Below are 19,634 nucleotides of genomic sequence, written 5' to 3' on the forward strand. Positions count from 1 at the left end.
TCTTGATACAAACACTTAAAGACTTAACTACTTTTATTTTGTAAATTTGTTGTCTTGTCAAGTTAAAATGAGAGTCATTCGATCGTCAATAAGGTGATAAGTTTAAGTAAAGTTCAGAGCCGAATCCCGGTAGCCCATATTATAATACATATTTCAGATTACTACATTATAAACCCCTCCGGGATAGAATAAGATTATGATAATCCCGGCTCCCGCTAAATAGATTCTGATAATCCCGCCTCCCGCTGTTAGTTTTTTCCCGCTGAATAAATAACCCCGGCACAACTTCTATAATCCCGCCCCGCTAATTTGGCTCAACAAGATTTGTTTTGTTTTGATATTCCATGAGAATTTCAACTGCGCACTGTCACGTGTTTTGATGACGTGTATCACGTGACTAACTACTACGACGCGCATTGGTAAAAAATGTCACGTGACCTATGGCTTAACGTAAGAACTATAAATACACTTGATCTACGTATCGGTCTAATTGCAGGCGCTGGCAAAACTCCAGCACACTGCTTACATTACTTAAACTCTTACATTAATAGGACCAGTTCCAGAACTTGTCTCGACGGTTACATTTGATTTTGTCCGGTTAATTTTGTCGTGTTTGATATAAGCCATGTATTATAGTCGTCTACTTTGATGAACTTCATGACACGATATCATTATTAGCTACACCTTTTATCGCTTGCCAGGCTTAACTCGACGCCCCTTTATGTCGATATTCATATTCATTCAACGTACTTCTGACTGAGGAATAATGTTTAGATATAACGCCAATTTCAAATGTCATAGTACCTTAGTTGTATTTATTTCAATTTGGTAGTCCCCAATTCCATTTCATATTTTCCATACTGATCTCATATGGCTAGAATTAAGAGTAAAATGTCAAATTTGTTGGTCCTAGCACTAACCCGGAGGGGTTTATAACACATAACACCGGCACGCTTAAGTTATATTAAAATGACCCCTCGTGCTAAAGCACGTCGGGGTTATTTTCATAATAATCCCTCGTGCTTCGCACTCGAAATTATTATAAATTTTTCCCGCGCGTCGCGGGAAAAATTGAAATATAATCCCTGCGCATGCCGGGGTTATGTGTGTTTAAATATTGTTTAGAGCGCGAAGTTTGAAGTGCTAGATTATAAGCTATAGCTGGTATTAATTAATATGGTTACTGTAGTAACTCTAGATTTTCGCATGTTGGAGTATTCGGTGTAAACAAGACGCTATTTCTCTTTCTCTTTCTCTTTCTCTTTCTCTTTCTTTTTCTCTTTCTCTTTCTCTTTCTCTTTCTCTTTCTTTTTCTCTTTCTCTTTCTCTTTCTCTTTCCCTTTCTCTTTCTCTTTCTCTTTCTCTTTTCTTACCTATATACAACTATACTAATATATCCCTTAATACGATGTGTTTGTTTTGACTTGCAAATATGTAACGCTTTTCCCATTCATTCACGGCTTACGAATTGTAATAAAGCTTATACTATTGAATGAGAAAAGCTCGAGCTACCGATTTCATTATCGGTATCAATTTGCATTTGCAACCGGTTCTTCAAATTAATATCATTTCCTTTTGTTTGGAAAAAATCAGAGACACTGGCAGCGGTCCACTCTACCCATGATTGTAGGTTTTGGTCCAATTTATATAATAGTAAATAATATAAAATTAACCAAATTTGACTTAGTCTTACATGAGAAGTTAAGTAAAAGGGGGCTAAAAGTAAAGGGGACTCGTAGAACCCCCCCCCCCCCCCGAACTGAAGTGGAACCCCCCCCCCCCTTCAACTGAAGTAGAACCCCCAACTGAAGTGGAACCCCCCCCCCTTCCCCCCCACCAACTGAAGTGGAACTACACTGGTTCAATTCCAGCGTTTTAGTCGGTCATAATTCATTTATTGAATTTAAGAAATGCAAGTTTCAACTGAAATATCTCTTTGTTAAAACGAAGGACCCAAAAACGGAGTACACTTTGCGAACAAAACAAATGTTTTTCTTTTTGAAATAAGTATAAATATTTATAAACAGGGATAGTAATTACGAATAATAATAGAAAGGGTCCCAATTAGGTTCTTTTCTTTTGTAATATTATCAGCTATAGTTATATTGTAGCTGTAAACTTAACTGTTAAGTAATGATATAATACCTTATTTAATTTTTGTGGCATTGCTAATCAAAATAATTCGTCATCTACGCATTAAAATTAATTCACATCTGTAGAATTCGACTAAAATCAGCCATTTATTATACTGGTCATTTTTGGCAAAATTTAATTAAAAATAAAATGTAATCATAAGCATCAAAACATTGTCTGTTTAACAATCCAAATAATAATATTCACAACAAAACTGTTCCACTCTGTGATCTCTCAAAAAGTTATGTTAATTTTCTGAATGAACTGATGAGCAGCCAGTATAGCCTCATTGTCTTGATGCACAAACCTATGCTCACCAGAAGCAGCAGAATGAAGCTGCACATCAAGTTTGCCATTCCCAGAGCACGTGTTTCTCAGCACTACTGAATGCTGGTGAGGAATGGTCTTATCGTCTACTGCATGTACCAGAAAGACAGGTAGTTGGAGTTGAGGGAGGAGGCGGACAGTGGGAAAGATTCCCTCCATAGATTTGGGGATTCTACCGCGGGTAATCTTAAAGTAGTTCCAGTATTTAGCAGCGGGGAAGTTTTTAGCTGCTTCCTCAGCGCTTATAAACGCAGATTCCAGTATTAAACCCCGAACTTTCTGAAGGGATTCCAGCTTATCAGACTGTATACCGTGCACGAACTTTGTGGAAATGCCACTGCCAAGAGAGTGACCCCAAACCACGACTTGATAGTCAGGGAACTGAGAGACAGCCCACTCCAACACTCGCCGACAGTCTGCTTCTACTGTAGCGTCTGAAGCACGACAACCTCTAGAGTCCCCGAACCCTCGGTAGTCAAATGTTACTACTGTGTAGCCGAGTGATTGGAATACTTTGTAGAACTCTATTCGGTGCGGCTTTCCTGAAATGATTCAATGTTTATGTTCCTTCTTATTGAAAGATGATGTAAGGTTGCCGATATTTTCAAGGACAATTTTTGACGAAGGGCCTTGTTTTTTGTCGTTGTCTAATATAATCAAGAGTATAAATATAAGCACATCAACCAATTGAATGAAAACTAATATACCTCTGTTGCTGGAAGCACCATGACAGTAAAGTATCAGAACCTGCTGCCGAGCTGCCTCATCTAGCGGCTCCACTACCCATAAACCCAATCTACCTGGCTTTCTGCTACTTCTCCCCTCGTCTACTACCTGCAAATATCAGTTTTAAACTAATTACAATTACCCATTCACGGCGGGACTTCTCAAGTTAATCAATTCCATTATTTGTATTTATATAGCCGAATAAATCTGGTCGTCATAAAAAGGGTCAAATAATTAATAATTAGTTTTCAACTAATTGCAACACTACAAATCTACTCAGTTATTGAGAATCATGTAACGTGATGGAAATATTTTCAACGGGTATAAATAACCTGTCCAAACTCAGGATTCATAACATGAAGACTTTGTTGTAACGTTGTATGAAAAGCATTAATATATAAGTATATACTATATATACAATTAGTGACATACATAATTAGTGATGTGATCCATCAGTAGAATTTAATTGACCTAGAAATGGGCTAGCCGCTAGATATAGGGTAGATTTCCCCCTATGTCGTGCAGCCCTTATGTTGGACCACAGCGACGAGCGACCGTATTCCTACATGCTAAAATAACCTCGGTAATTATAACTTTATAAAGTGAAAGTTATCAGAAATGCGCAAGAATCTTATAAAATCTTGATATTTAAATGTTTAATTAGGAATATGTCGTAATGCCACTTTTCATCAGAGTCAGTTTCTCCTTACCTCGAGAACATGATTAGCTGTCCTTTCTAGACCAAACTTGGAGGGATCACTCAGATGTTTGTCTTGTTTGCTGAGAAAAAGCAAAATTATTATGCGAGGAAAAACATTGATCAAACACAAGAAAATATTTTAATTTCACAAACTAGCAAACGATAAGTAGATCCCCTAATCACTGGGCTCTAATTTTAATTATCAATAAGTAATTAAAAATTAATAATCATTAACTAATTAATTAATAATCATTAACCTGGGGTAGTTGATGACACCAGAGAAGAGGAACCTGTACTTGAATGCTTTACAATGTAGGAAGATGTAGGGGATAGTAAAGAAAACGGTGACGAAGAGGAGGGCGAGAGTGACGAGGAGCTGTATGACCAGCTCTATCATGGACAATCAGAGAGCTCGCTGTAATATTGTCAACCTATTGGGGTGTAATATTGTCAACCTATTGGGGTGTAATATTGTCAACCTATTGGGGTGTAATATTGTCAACCTATTGGGGTGTAATATTGTCAACCTATTGAAGTGTAATATTGTCAACCTATTGGGGTGTAATATTGTCAACCTATTGGGGTGTAATATTGTCAACCTATTGGGGTGTAATATTGTCAACCTATTGGGGTGTAATATTGTCAACCTATTGGGGTGTGACGTTGTTATATGAACTGTAGTCTGATTAAAACAATATTGTTTAATTAAATAAAGTAAATAATTGTCAACCTATTGGGGTGTAATATTGTCAACCTATTGGGGTGTAATATTGTCAAACTATTGGGGTGTAATATTGTCAACCTATTGGGGTGTAATATTGTCAACCTATTGGGGTGTAATATTGTCAACCTATTGGGGTGTAATATTGTCAACCTATTGGGGTGTAATATTGTTAACCTATTGGGGTGTAATATTGTCAACCTATTGGGGTGTAATATTGTCAACCTATTGGGGTGTAATATTGTCAACCTATTGGGGTGTAATATTGTCAACCTATTGGGGTGTAATATTGTCAACCTATTGGGGTGTAATATTGTCAACCTATTGGGGTGTAATATTGTCAACCTATTGGGGTGTAATATTGTCAACCTATTGGGGTGTAATATTGTCAACCTATTGGGGTGTAATATTGTCAACCTATTGGGGTGTAATATTGTCAACCTATTGGGGTGTGACGTTGTTATATGAACTGTAGTCTGATTAAAACAATATTGTTTAATTAAATAAAGTAAATAATTGTCAACCTATTGGGGTGTAATATTGTCAACCTATTGGGGTGTAATATTGTCAACCTATTGGGGTGTAATATTGTCAACCTATTGGGGTGTAATATTGTCAACCTATTGGGGTGTAATATTGTCAACCTATTGGGGTGTAATATTGTCAACCTATTGGGGTGTAATATTGTCAACCTATTGGGGTGTAATATTGTCAACCTTTTGGGGTGTAATATTGTCAGCCTATTGGGGTGTAATATTGTCAACCTATTGGGGTGTAATATTGTCAGCCTATTGGGGTGTAATATTGTCAACCTATTGGGGTGTAATACTGTCAACCTATTGGGGTGTAATACTGTCAGCCTATTGGGGTGTAATATTGTCAGCCTATTGGGGTGTAATATTGTCAACCTATTGGGGTGTAATATTGTCAGCCTATTGGGGTGTAATATTGTCAACCTATTGGGGTGTAATATTGTCAACCTATTGGGGTGTAATATTTTCAACCTATTGGGGTGTAATATTGTGATATGAACTGTAGTCTGATTAAAACAATTGTTTAATTAGATAAAGTAAATAATTGAACAATCGTTTAATTAAACAATTATTTACAATTACGGCGTTCGCAAACAGTAAATATCAATAAACATTTTACTATCATTAAATAAATACATGCAGTATTTGCTGGTAAAGATATGAAAATATATAAATCTGTGGTGGCTTGGGGTGGTGACAAGAGCTGAAAGTCATTATTTATTTGGGGAATTTGAGAGCAACTTGAGCAGCAAACCATAATATTAAACAGCAGATAAAGTGATAAACCAAACTGAGAACCAATTTATCTCGGCCAGGAAATTAATACCAGATATTCTGAAATGTCAGAAAGTTTGCTACACACCTATCAGTTTAATGAAGTATTAGAGAGTTAGAGTATTCAGTTGTTAGCAGTTACTTTATTCAGCAAATTACTCTAGTTTAAGACATTTGACGTCAGCGCTATTTATCGACGATTTGATTCGAGTTGGATGGTTAGTTGGTTACACGATAAACATTTAGGTCTAAACAACTGATAGTTTATACATTAACAAGTTGCTACTTTCGCTAGGAGCAGCTATTTGCCTAAAACTTGGTACCATGTGACTCTACTCAATGAGATCTTTCCAACGATGTATAATATGTCGGGATTTGAGACATAAAATGTTCACCCGCAAGTTGTTGCTCTTAGTACAATGTACATATACTTATACTCTAATAGTTAATACATTAACAAGTAGCTACTGTCTGATCTTATTTCTCAAACCAAAGGCAAAACTAAAAAACTAAACTTTATTATACAGACCGCGTAATAATCTATTTAAGAAAATACATGCGAAAATAAGTTGCACTGCGGTCAGTAGTTATATCACTTACACTGGTAACTAACTACTGAAACACTGCAGGTAACTAAATACTGTAACAATGGTAACTAACTACTGTAACACTGGTATCTAACTACTTTATTGCCAGCAAATTTAAAGCCTGAACTGCCAGCAGTTCAGATGAAAACATGCCCCGATATTCTCAACCGATTACTGCCCTCGTTGACAGATAATGGGTCTACAATGCAACCTTTATACAACTAACTATACAAGTTATCGGCTGCATCAGGATATTACTATCCCTAACATTATGTACATTGTACATTATCATTAACTTAGTAGAACTAATTAGTATAATTAATTTGTACAAACAATAGTAAAACTAATTTAAATCCTAAGGATTAGGATTGAAAACACCACGAATTAGGCTCTTCTAATTAAGATGAGTCTGATGATTCTGTTTAATCACTCGCATCCGAACAAGCTATCAAATCAGTAAAAGTTTTAAAAGATCAATATCACATCAATGAAGCTGCTACACGTTTCAGCCTTGCAGATAATCTAGAATACTGAAGATTAAAGAAGATATCAAAGAACACAACTACTCGACTATATACACCACTACAAGGATGCAGCTCCAATCATACAAGAGAATACAATAAGATGTATATACACGCACATCATACAATAAATTACATATGGTATAATAATGGGTATAGTATAAGTACAACAGCAGTACGGACAGCGAATTATAGTGTACTAGCACTGTACTACTACTATACGCTCTACTGAAGTAAATTATCTAACCTAGGTTGCACGCGCTGTACTCTTATCTTGATTAATTAGTGTTGTTTTCTATAGTATGACAGATCAGCAGTCACACACAGACAACATGAGATAAGAGCAAAGTTACATTACATAACCTAACCATGGCATTTCAAATGGAGATGACAACCAAATGATTGTAACTGTAAGAGCACAATCACTTATGTCTCAACTGAAGGTTTCGCAAAGAGCAGGCAATATAAACAGCTGAAATTATACACGTCACTAGCCTGCAGTCATTATTCCATCACCAAACACTGCAATATACCGATAATTAGCTGATAAGACAGCTGATCTAGATAAGACTGGCGTCTGCAACTTGATCTCAAAACAAGCAGATAACAGATAACTTAATGAGAAACTGTAACGTTACTAAGCTTGATAATCTGATACACTTCACATTACCAGTACGTAATACTAGTAGTATAGTATTACTGCGATGATACACGTGATTTGGAAATATATACGTTATTATACAATGCATGTGAGTCACTGGGTCGCGTGAGCAACTAACAACCTACAAACACGCAACCTACAAACACACAACCTACAAACACACAACCTACAAACACACAACCTACAAACACACAACCTACAAACACACAACCTACAAACACACAACCTACAAACACACAACCTACAAACACACAACCTACAAACACACAACCTACAAACACACAACCTACAAACACACAACCTACAAACACACAACCTACAAACACACAACCTACAAACACACAACCTACAAACACACAACCTACAAACACACAACCTACAAACACACTAATAATATAATGATAATAAGATATAGCAGCCCCTCACGTGATTTCCAAGTTACCAATTATCTTCACACCATAACAAGGTTAAATTAATCATGAATATTGTGAGTTTAATAAAGATAATGACATAAATATTAATTTACGTCCGAACATATACACTTATAATACACACTAAGATCATAATATACAATAACATGAGTTAAACAATTAACATCATTTAAAAACAATTAGCTGAATTGTGAAATACAAATCACAACAAGTAACATCCGGCTGTAAATAACAAAAGGAGTGTAATGAAATGGTCAGTAAAATAAAAGAAAATCAGTAAAATAAAAGAAAATCCCCAAATTAAGTTAATTAATCACCTGATCATGGACGAACAGACATGAGAGCAGCTATAATAATGGTATAATAACACGACCTGGCACGCCAATCACCATTTAATATTGTATAGTGTATAGTGTATAGTGTATACCAATTATCTTCATAAAGTGTTGATAATCATAAATAAACAAGGTTAAACTTTACAGTATACGTGAATCTTAATTAGATAATTGCAAGCTTAATAATAATAGAGATCATATAATATTGTATTGTATTATATCAGTTGCCATCGTGGAGTAGGTCGTGGTCCCATGCACCTTTTCCCCTCGACATAATAGAAAAAACCTAGATATGCAACCTGCACCCCGAAGGTGATTATATCTTTATATGATATGAATCACAGATTGTGGAAGTCATAATTAACCACCATACACTGTACAGTATATACAAAGATAAAGTGGATGACACATAACATTACCTGTCACACATAACATTACCTGTCGCACAACTGCCAATTATCTTCACACTCTTCAAACAGTGTGAACTAAACACGGTAATTTCATAAATTTGGCAAACAGCCAGGCAAAAACATGGGATAAAGTTGGCAAACAAGCACGCAAAACAAGGGATGTGTAAGTTCTGGAAATAATATAACTATAATAGTCATAGAAAATATAAAAGCTTACGTGAGAGTATTAATATAAAGTTTCATTTTATTTTAAAAGTGACGTACGAAACGTGTCATGTACTGCACCAGTTTGTGGTCATCGGGCCACGAGGTACAGTCAGTGATCAGTTATCATGTGACCGTTTTTATCCAGCGAGAAGGACTGGATTTTATTTAAGGCTTAGTATAAGTTAGTGTTTTAAAAGTGTTGGCGAGGTGAGAACTAATTCTTCTAGAACGCTAACGTTTTCTTTGACATTGAAATACATTGCTAGAAAATATATTAAATTTTATCGTCACGTGGCGTTACCTATTAGCAGTTTGGTAAGCTGTCTTGTGGCAGCTTAGGAAGTAATTACAGTTTTTTGCCAATTTAACACGGTTAAAATGCACCAAATTTCAAAATTTTGGTCTTGTGCCGTTCCATTGGCATTAGGACATTATAGAAATCCTGAAACAACTCAGCACCTCTTGGATCAGAAGTTTTATGACGAAAACCCGATTGATCGTATTTAAATTCGTATATGAAATAATAAACACGGCAATTATAATTTGGCAATGTTTGCAAAACAGATTTGAGGCCAAAATATGCAGAAAATGCTGCAGAAAATGCAGCCAAATATGCATGAATAGTGAATAGTGAGTACAGTTGCCTTGTTTAGTGTTTAGTGATCAATGGTTAAGTGGTTGACGTCAGCATATTATGTGGTCTATGATTATGGTTAATAGTTAGTATTTACTTATTTACTATTATCATAAGCACGTCACGGACAAATTAGCTTGTATTTGTACTGGAGATAAGCGTTCATTACTTCGTACTTACAACCTTACTTATACTTGTATTTATTTATGTAATGTGTGTTTAAGTTGGAAGGGTTGAGAGGGAGTGGCAAATATTAGCTGATAAAAAAACAACATGATAAAACTGTTCTGACCATGACTCTGATGGGCGTAATTTTTATATAGGTGTTTAAAAAATGCTGCTCTATCAAATTTCAATATCTCGAGAATCAAGTACTCCAGTATTATACATCTTATGTAAGAAATGTCGTACAAAATTAACATGACACAAGGTGGAACTAAAAGTGGAACTAAAAGTGGAACTTCCACCTTTTTCTACTGACCGTGACTGATCCCGTGAAAAATGTGTAAATTACGAAGCACAAAAACACGAACCGTAATTTTATCCAGTGAAATAGAAAATACATTATAAATGTAATCCATATTGTTTTCAATCATAGTGATTGCAATTGTTTATAATTGTAGATGAGATACAGCATAATACTATAATATAACTATAATCTAAAATCTTGAATTCATTTACAATGGATAAACGAGGTTAAACTAAACCGCACATAGTATTAGTAATAATAAGCTTAAAAGTAACTCATTAAGAGCAAAAGTATGTTTCGCAGTGTTCTCATCATTGAAATTGCTATTTACCTTTTTACCTTTGTATCAATAAACCAGGCTCCTTGAGTATTACGTTAATTATATTCATTGTATTTATAATTATTATTTAATCTGCAAGGATGTACACATATGACACGTGATCGTGTGTAATGTGTGTGTCTCACTGATCTGTATGTTCGCCGCAGTGCTATATAGTTATATGTCTAATCAACCTAATTTCTATAAAACAGTATATAAAGTTACTTACTATTTAGTCAATCAATTATTTTCTCCACATCGTTTAAAGTTACGTTTTTCAAATACACTTACAGTTACAAAAGGAAAATACCAGATTTTGCGGCGCATTTTCTTGTTTTCTCGTTGTTTCATCTTTTAATGAACGAGAAATAGTTTAACAGAACTCCGCACTATGTAAGTACATATATATATAATATTTAATTTTTAATGATTATCAAAATATTAAAAAATATGATCCTTAAAATCATTTACAACTTTATTTAGAAGTTATAGTGCCGGCCGGCCTGGGATTGTTTAAAGTTACGTTTTTCAAATACACTTAAACAAGGAAAATACCAGCTTTTGGTTTTGAAAAGATTCAAAATCGCGTGGAAATTCAAAAAACGAGTAAGTAAAAGCATTCTGCTCCGACGTACATTAAATTATACTTTTTGTACTTATAATCATGTGTATATTGTCGTGAATGACGTTACAGAAACTGTACGCTACAACATGAAGATCAGAGTATCTGCAAGAACAAAGCAGAGACAAACAAGAGCCAAACAAGAGCCGAACAAGAGCCAAACAAGAGCCAAACAAGAGCCAAACAAGAGCCAAACAAGAGCCAAACAAGAGCCAAACATATTAAAAGTTCTGATCAATGCCTATCTACTGCTCCAATCATACCACAACTGTAAAATCTGGGAGCTAAACTTTTAGCAACAACGATACAGTTACAATGTATAAATTAAAAACCACAAGTGGGTAGGTGGAGGTACACCGCTACAATGAAGATCAAGAACAAACCCGGTGGCTGTATCATGTTGCTGTATTCAAGATCATTTCTCCGATTTCTTTGTTTACCGTTTCACCACTTTTTTTGATGTATAATTACCATGGTTAGCAAATAGCTACCAGATGATTAGCTCTCTTATAATTGGTTCTTATTCTCCCCCATTGGAAAGCTCTAAATTATGAATGATACGCGTCTAAATTTCTCTAAAATACAATACCCCAGGCTCAAATCAACAGTTGACAAAACAAAAACCAACGGTCACCTCAGTAGAATTCGTCATCCCAAAGTAAATACGCATTCTGATGACTCGTTCTACTTCTACTTCTATACACCTGATCTTAACCTGGGTAACTGCAGTAGCCGGTAGCGTTCTACTAATTGGCGTTCCACTTGTTACTTAACTCGGCTCGTTCTATACACCTGATCTAAACGGAAACTTGAGTAACTGTAGCGTCAGCCATTGCAATATTCAGAAGACCAGATTTGACACATCTAGGCATTGACCATTGTTAATGATCTGGCCCGGCGCGCGCTACTTCGTAGCTCTTGCCATAACGTTTCGAGAAGAAAGCGGCGCGCGCTACTTCGAAGAAACTTAGACGAGTAACATCCGTCAAATCTAGGCAGTGTTTTATTATTTTATTGGTCTAAGCACGTTAACAAACCCCAAAATATGCTGCTGAGTTAGCTGAGGTATTTAAGTAAAAGGAAAAAATAAAAGTAAAGAAAAAATCTCTGGCTCGTTCAAAATTGGTGATTATTTGTCACATCAGGAATATGTTTTGTTCCAAATTTTAGACATGAACGTAAATGAATATTCAATTCTTCCAGCTACGCTTTACCTCAACCTGACATCAAAAATCCGTTCAATCTTCTGTTTAACCAGTAAAGTCTTATCAGATGAAATTAAATGATTGAATATAGCTATTATATGGCAACAGCAAAAATATATTAATTAATTTTTAATGTGTATAAAATTAAAATTAGGTTGACGCTTATAAACCAAGTTAAAATGGAATTGTGTGATATTGCAATTTTATTACTAGTTCATCATTCAGAACAGTGTTTGGTACCGCGCCCTCGTGTCCTCCGCCCAATTGTGTCTGGTTCCAGCTGCATGAATTAAAGCTCGGCGTAGTTGCCTGTGGAGTGTTAATGGTGCAACTACAAGACACTGTTGAGGTAGTGGAAGCTAAATTACCGAAGAAAGCTTTGATAAACGGAAAATCATCAAAAAAGAAGGACACGTTTTGGATGATTTGAATCATAATCTTTTTGCCGTTTCTTAGTTTTAATTATAATATCTATTTCTACATTAATTACCATTACCATTACGAAACAACTAACGGAACAGACTTTTTGAAGATACGATAGTTCTTTTCAATGAAACAAAACTCTTTTGATGTTTTTAATATAAATTCCTTGATTGCGTTGATTGATTAGTAATAAATAATAAAATTGACTCTCACTGCCGGTGATAAATGAACACTGCTATATTTCAGTGGAATAATGTATGTAATTCTTTAAACCAAATTTTAACATTGGTCTTCTAAATTTGTAATTTTGTCAATCATACGATTTTCAAAGGTAGTTACAGGAGCTGCAAACATGAGTTACTTATGTAACTGAGTAGATAACAGAAACTATTTTTATAACTGTATACACTGTTACAACAAGTTAAAACCTGTCGGTCAAGTAACGAATCAGAGGGCCGCAACCGAGAAAACTATTCATAACAAAAGATCTAAGAGATGTCCGGGTTTAATGAAGTGCTTGATTGTAAAAGTTTCTAATGGAAGCGCTCGCCTTATAAAGCGTATCCAAGTACGAGCATCGTAACAGTTAAAGCGCAATAGCTTTAAAATTGTGTTGCAAATGAGTTTGCTATGTACAAACTTACAAAGATATGAGCACTTAGTGTTTTAGTGTAGTTCCAAAGTGTGGATGATATTGTGAAAGATAATCAGAAGTTGTAATATTCAAATACTAAAGTCCCATATTGAAGTGCTAACTAAGTTAGAATTGACTTAGAGAAATTGGCTATTTTGTCATGCACTCTATTTCTTTAGAATATTATATAGGTCTTTAAACTAATATTTTATGTTTGACCGTAACGAGCTTGCCAACATAGCTTGAAATCGCAGCGATCCGACGATGGCAATCACATGGTCAAAATCTTAAACTTGATGTTTTTCTCGTTGTAGGATTTTCTTCTCGGTGTTCGTAACAATTAGTTCAACAGATGGACTCGAATGCAGTACAGTCACTTGGCGGTGGTCCCTCTCCTGCTAGTTCGACCGATACCACTATAACTTTGGGTAAGTGTCTCTGTTACCCAGATCACGTGATAACCAAATAAAGTAGTATCACGTGATACCAAAATATGGTAATATCACTCTAAAGTTAACCCTGAAACTTTTAATCTTGTAAATCATCCTCGTCAAATCTCAGGTTACGGTAGACAATATAAAAATATAGGAAACCACTTACTTTGCATGCAGTATATCTCGTGATTCCTAAAATGATCTAAATTAAATAACATGCTAAATAACATGCTAATAGCGTATTTCAATAACGAGGAAATATTATCATAAAGCGGCACTCCTATACTAGCTTGGGGAATCTGTTGTGGAAGATACTTAAACCCCCGATAATAAATTAAATTGACCGCTGTACTACCGATATAATCGTTATGACCACACTTTCATATAAATTGCTTGCTATGCAGGCGCCAGTTTTCGGCAAGCAAAGCCACTTCATTTTCCACAAGACGAGTATTGAATGACTACCTCCATATTAATTATTAACACGGCTAGTAAAAGAAACTATTTAACATAAGGTTTTTATATTTAGAATCTCATTTGCAGTTTTGCTTGACCGTCTTTGAGTCTTTTGTATCTTATTATCACAATGTCCAACAAGCAAATAAATTTTTCTGATGAAATTGTTGTTGGTAAGTTATTACTCACGTATTATACTATTAAACCTAAAGAAAGTATAACTCATCATGGCCGCGATTTTTGTTATGCAATTTCTTTTAACTTTCTAAAACTCACCATGAACATTCCATTACCCAACCGACTATTCGATTAGGTTTGGTTCTATGATGTATGAGTTAAGAGTTTATGAAAATATTATATGATGTAACAATGATTTTGAACCATATTATATTATTAAAGTATTAAGAAAGTCTTGCAGTAATTTATCCCGTACACATATCAATAAATATTTCTTTTTAACGTGCCAGCAATGTATTATTGTTGATTAACACTGCAAATGCCCAGACAGCTAAGAGCTAAAATCACAATATCACTGCACTATGTATTTCAGATGCTGAAGAAGGTGTAGCTGAAACAACAGGAGCTAAGAAAGCACAGAAGGACCACAGTCCCAACTCTAACTCATCTGTAGACACCGACTCTGACAGTGATGAATCTGATCAAGAAGAGGACAGACCCGAACGACCTGTATATTCGACCGCACTCAATGGAGCTCAAAACTGGAACAAGCTGTCAACTCTGTGGAAAGTAACAGCTGCCAAGAAAAACACAAGCTTTGGAGAGTCACCAACTGAAGGAGACCTGAATGCCCATTCTTGTAGCCAGCTCTACCATACAAAGAGAAAGTCTTTGAAACTCAAAAACTATCACAATAATGCTAGAGCTATGAAAGATATTGAGAAGTTCTTAGCTCAGCCCATAGTTTTGTTTAAAAACAAAATGCACCGCACTCAATGGGAAGAGATTGTTGAGGAGATGATTATAAAGTTAAGTAAAGAGAAGCCTGAGCTAAATCTTGCCATTAAGATGGCCATGAAGTCAGTCATCAGTAATGAGGCCGATTACCTGATTCCAGAATCTGTTCAAGGAATAACCCTGTCACCCTATGGGCCTATTACTGAACAAAGCTTCATCGTCGTTGTAGGCGAGACAAAGGCAGTAACCGATAGTCAGGTAGTAATGTGTGTCTTGGAGCAACCCTTCAATTTTGGAAATGGGGCCGAAGAAATTAGGTTCATATGCCTAGTCTTCAGCCCAAAGAAGACTAAGCACACCAAATCTGGAGTGGAGGTTGCAAGGACTTATGCCACGCTACTGTCGGACGACAGACTAAGGCATAACCTGTTAAACACAAATAGCCCCGAACGGTTTGCTCATGAATTCGAAATGGAATGCCACAGAATGCAAAAAGAACATCAAAAACGTGAAAGGGTCGCCGCCGCCAAGATTTCCAAGGAGAATGAAACAATCCCAAAAAAGAAGCACGGGATACCTGTCATAGGACTGATCCAAGATATAAAAAGACGAAGCAAGCACTACGTCCACGACTACATCGGGGATCTGAAGGACTGTACCAGCATACAGAAAATAATTTCCACTACGCTCTTCCTCTTTTTCTCGCTACTTCTACCCTCCATAGCATTTGGTGTCCTCGATGCTCACTACACGGACGGTAAGATTGATGTGCAGAATGTCATTGTGTCTCAAGCATTGGGTGGGTTACTCTGGGCCTTGTTCAGTGGGCAACATCTAGCGGTGATTAGAACCACTATACCTGTGGTTATCTACACTAAGATTATCTATCTGATCAGCAAGAACTGGGCTGACGACGGCAGTTTCTTTTACACTTTCTACGCCATGGTGGGTCTTACTAACGCGGTCTTCTTGGTTATCTACGGTATCAGTGGTATAAGTAAGGTCATGGCCTACTGTTCCCGATCTACGGAGGAGATATTCGGGTTGTTCATCTCCATCGCTTTTATCGTCGATTCGGTCAAGTACATTGTGAAAGAATTTGACCTCTACTACTATTCGTGTGATCTATCCGTTAATGCGACCATGAATGCTGTAAAAAGAGCAAGTGATATAGCTGAAGCGGCTGATTGTGATCAAACAAAACCCATTTTGTCTCTGCTTCTTGTGCTAGTCACAGTTTATGTGGGAGTCGTGATCTTCAACTTCAAATACAGCCCCTTTCTCAATGCAGACAAAAGGGTAATCGTTGCTGACTACGCTTTGGTTGTGGCTGTTGCTGCTGGCACCGTACTAGGAAGTTACGTGTTTCGACACATTGAATTGGACCAGTTCCACGTGAATGAAGACAGGCCCCTGTTCAAGGTGGTAACGTTCGAGAGCCCTTCAGCAGGAGCTGTGCTTTCAGCAATCGGCTTAGGTTTCCTCATGTCAATCCTATTTTTCATGGAAGTGAATATAGCCGCTAGTGTTGTGAACAACCCGGCTAACAAGTTAAAGAAAGGTAGGGCATATCACCAAGATATGGTTGTTATTGGGCTCATAAACGCCATCATGAGCATATTTGGTCTCCCCTTTGTTCATGGCTCGTTGCCTCACTCACCTCTTCACGTAAGAGCTCTGGCTGACATCGAGGAGCACATCGACAACGGAAATCTCACTGAGAACATTGTCTACGTACGAGAAACCCGACTCACTACCCTGATATCCAATATCATGATCGGCGCTTGCGTCCTGATGATTCCTTACCCCTTGAACCTGATCCCTATACCTGTATTATACGGACAGTTTGTTTTCCTGGCGGTCACTTCTCTTGGAGAGTTCCAACTGTGGGAGAGACTTGTCCTGATCTTCACTGAGCAGAGTTTGTATCCTCCCATCCATTATGTTAGGAAAGTTCCTCAAAAGATCATTCACTGTTTCACCTTCCTACAAATTGTGCAGCTAGTCGGTCTCTGTCTGATTTCGTTTGCAGGATCTGCGTATCTAAAGATGTTTTTCCCATTCGCCATCATTATCTTGATGCCAATCAGAGAAAAAATTTTGCCAGCTTTGATTTCAGAACGGCATCTACATTGGCTTGATGGAGAACACTGATTCATCTATTTATCTTGTGTTATCAATATTTTAGTCTTTCAATATTGTTGAAGTCTGATATTTAGTAATACTTATACAGTCGTTGTAGTTGTACCTCGTTATAACGCGCGTCAAGGGAAGACAGAATTTAGACAAAAACCGCGTTATAACGAGGTCTGAAATTGGTGATATGAGAATTGAGAAATTCATATCTTGAGCTTGTGATGTGCTATAAGTATAGTTATACCTCTTTTTAACTAAATCGGTTTGTTCTTTAATCATTTTCATACCTGCATCTGGCAATATAATTACATCTATTCGTTTACAAATATTGGACGCTATTGTTTTTTTCTGTATGTTAATTTACATCGGAACAATGATACCCCTGTCATTTTTTGTCGAAATTAAGAATTGAAAAATACTGGTACAAATTATACAGTAAAATTATCAAATAAAGAAACAAACAAGTGAAATATAAATCGACATGTAATGCCAATAGGCTCGCCACAGGAGGACTATAGTGCTGCTAACTGCTGCTAACTGCTGTTGACTGCTGCTTTGCTCTATCCAGAGCCCTTGCGCTTGCAGTAGCGCGCGCCCGCCTCACGGCGGTAAAAAGGGCTCTATGCTCTAGCCACCAACCCACCCAACGATTTTGGCACCACTTATATAGGGTGCCAAAATTTCCCGCGCTTTTGTCCTCATATGCAACGTGTGTAGCCTTTCAGACATTGATTGCGTAAACGAGGTGTCGTTATACGTCACCTAAAGATCGGGTGACAGGGGGCTGACCATGCCCGAACCTAATTGATCATTGATTGGGTTTGAGGTCACGTAATTATGAGCCTATGAGGTCACGTGACTATGACTTCACCAGACCTTGTCCTCCGTTTCCCGCTCATTGGACCAGGTGAGCTTACATGCTTGTGAATGTAGGTGTAAGTACAGCGGTACTGTAGTTTATACCTAATTAACCCCTATACACTGTCACTATGCGTCTATGCACTATAGAAACCTGAAAAGTGGTTACTGCATACTGGAGGGAGAAGTGCCAAGACTACCTGCGCTAAATAGACACTGTTGTCAGCACTGTACGCGCGCGTACGAACCTTCCCATCGGGGTTCGTGGATTGGTGCTTTTCTTGACTTGTGAAACAAGCGCGCCCGAAGTGGCGCGAAAGCACATGGTTAGGTGAAACTGCTGCTAACTGCTGCTCACTGCACTGCTCACTGCTGCTAACTGCTGTTGACTGCTGTTGACTGCTGCTAACTGCTGCTAACTGCTAGCTGTTAACTGCTGCTAACTGCTGCAAACTGCTGCAAACTGCTAGCTGTTAACTGCTGCTAACTGCTGCAAACTGCTGCTGACTGTTGCTAACTGCTGCTAACTGCTGCTGTCGCGCGCGCGCTATTTGCACATGCAGCAGTTAGCAGCAGTTATGTCAGTAGCAGTCAGCAGCAGTTTCTTTACACTTTAGTCTCCATGTGCGGGCCATAACATTTCTAAAAGAAATTAAAGCGGCGCTCTACTTCGAAGAAATTTAAACGAGTAACATCCGTCAAATAATTTTCTTTGTAGGTTTATAACTTACTAGACTATCAAAACTCACGCGCACCAAATTGGACTCGTTCATGATTGTTGATGGTCTTGCTTGGGTGGTTTAATATTTTAGAACAAATATATTTTACGAATGCAATATCACCCGTTAACATTTCTTTAATATTAAATAATAAAAATAAAACTTTAACTTCCAACAGACAGTTAAAATGAAGCATCAGGGAATTCACAAAGTGTAAGTTTAGTACGTCGCGTTTTTCTTTTGAAACTTGTGGTTTAGTTTTACTTGCTAAGGCATAATGTCAGGCTGAGCGCCGACCAGTTACAATAATTTAGTTATAAATCAAGAGGCTTGCTTATAATGAACATATTGATATATTGATTATATTGATTATACCATCTATATTGATAAAATTGAAAAATAGAGGCGTCTGGTAATCATTGTTATGCTCGATACAATTGTTGTGAAATTCTGTCTGATCTGCAAAAAATTAACACTTATCCAAAACTGTATAATTTATTGATTGAATTGGATATGACAAAGTTTCAACATTCGCTGCGTGCTGCAATGGTCTGATAAATGATTATAGTGTCCTGTGCATGTCCTCGACCTAGAACGTTCACGTTGTGCCTAGAAGAGACGTCGCATAAGATTTGAGTGCAAAAACAGTTACTGCACTCTCAACTGCAATCCATCAACAGTTTTCCTAAAAAGTGTTGACAGAATCGTCGATGATGATAAAATTGAGAAACTAAAGTGAACAAT

General features: G+C 36.9%; 2 protein-coding genes across 2 annotated transcripts; one reads left to right on the forward strand and one right to left on the reverse strand.

Annotated features, from left to right (window-relative positions):
* Positions 1-1,975: 1,975 nt before the first annotated feature.
* LOC134824061 (lysophosphatidylserine lipase ABHD12-like) lies at positions 1,976-7,461 on the reverse strand. Its single transcript, XM_063835754.1, has 5 exons — positions 5,132-7,461; positions 4,144-4,509; positions 3,897-3,966; positions 3,168-3,294; positions 1,976-3,002 (listed from the first exon to the last, which is right to left on the reverse strand). Exons 2-5 carry the CDS (start codon positions 4,281-4,283, stop codon positions 2,368-2,370), a joined length of 972 nt encoding a protein of 323 aa, XP_063691824.1. The 5' UTR covers positions 4,284-4,509; positions 5,132-7,461; the 3' UTR covers positions 1,976-2,367.
* Positions 7,462-13,667: 6,206 nt separating this feature from the next.
* Positions 13,668-17,690, forward strand: LOC134824314 (solute carrier family 4 member 11-like). The gene is made up of 2 exons (XM_063836139.1): positions 13,668-13,800; positions 14,813-17,690. Exons 1-2 carry the CDS (start codon positions 13,725-13,727, stop codon positions 17,329-17,331), a joined length of 2,595 nt encoding a protein of 864 aa, XP_063692209.1. The 5' UTR covers positions 13,668-13,724; the 3' UTR covers positions 17,332-17,690.
* The last annotated feature ends 1,944 nt before the right edge of the window (positions 17,691-19,634 follow it).

This window comes from Bolinopsis microptera, chromosome 12 (genome assembly GCF_026151205.1).
Source record: "Bolinopsis microptera isolate Bmic1 chromosome 12, MBARI_Bmic_1.0, whole genome shotgun sequence".
Classification (NCBI taxonomy): Eukaryota; Metazoa; Ctenophora; class Tentaculata; order Lobata; family Bolinopsidae; genus Bolinopsis; species Bolinopsis microptera.

What these genes read in the sequence shown, in the direction of transcription:
- LOC134824314 (XM_063836139.1), top strand. Translation starts at nt 13,725, where the DNA reads ATGGACTCGAATGCAGTACAGTCACTTGGCGGTGGTCCCTCTCCTGCT. An exon ending in CGATACCACTATAACTTTGG is followed by an intron (nt 13,801 to 14,812) that starts GTAAGTGTCTCT and finishes TATGTATTTCAG; the next exon opens with ATGCTGAAGAAGGTGTAGCT.
- LOC134824061 (XM_063835754.1), bottom strand. Translation starts at nt 4,283, where the DNA reads ATGATAGAGCTGGTCATACAGCTCCTCGTCACTCTCGCCCTCCTCTTC. An exon ending in GGTGTCATCAACTACCCCAG is followed by an intron (nt 3,967 to 4,143) that starts GTTAATGATTAT and finishes GCTTTTTCTCAG; the next exon opens with CAAACAAGACAAACATCTGA. An exon ending in CAGCTAATCATGTTCTCGAG is followed by an intron (nt 3,295 to 3,896) that starts GTAAGGAGAAAC and finishes TGATATTTGCAG; the next exon opens with GTAGTAGACGAGGGGAGAAG.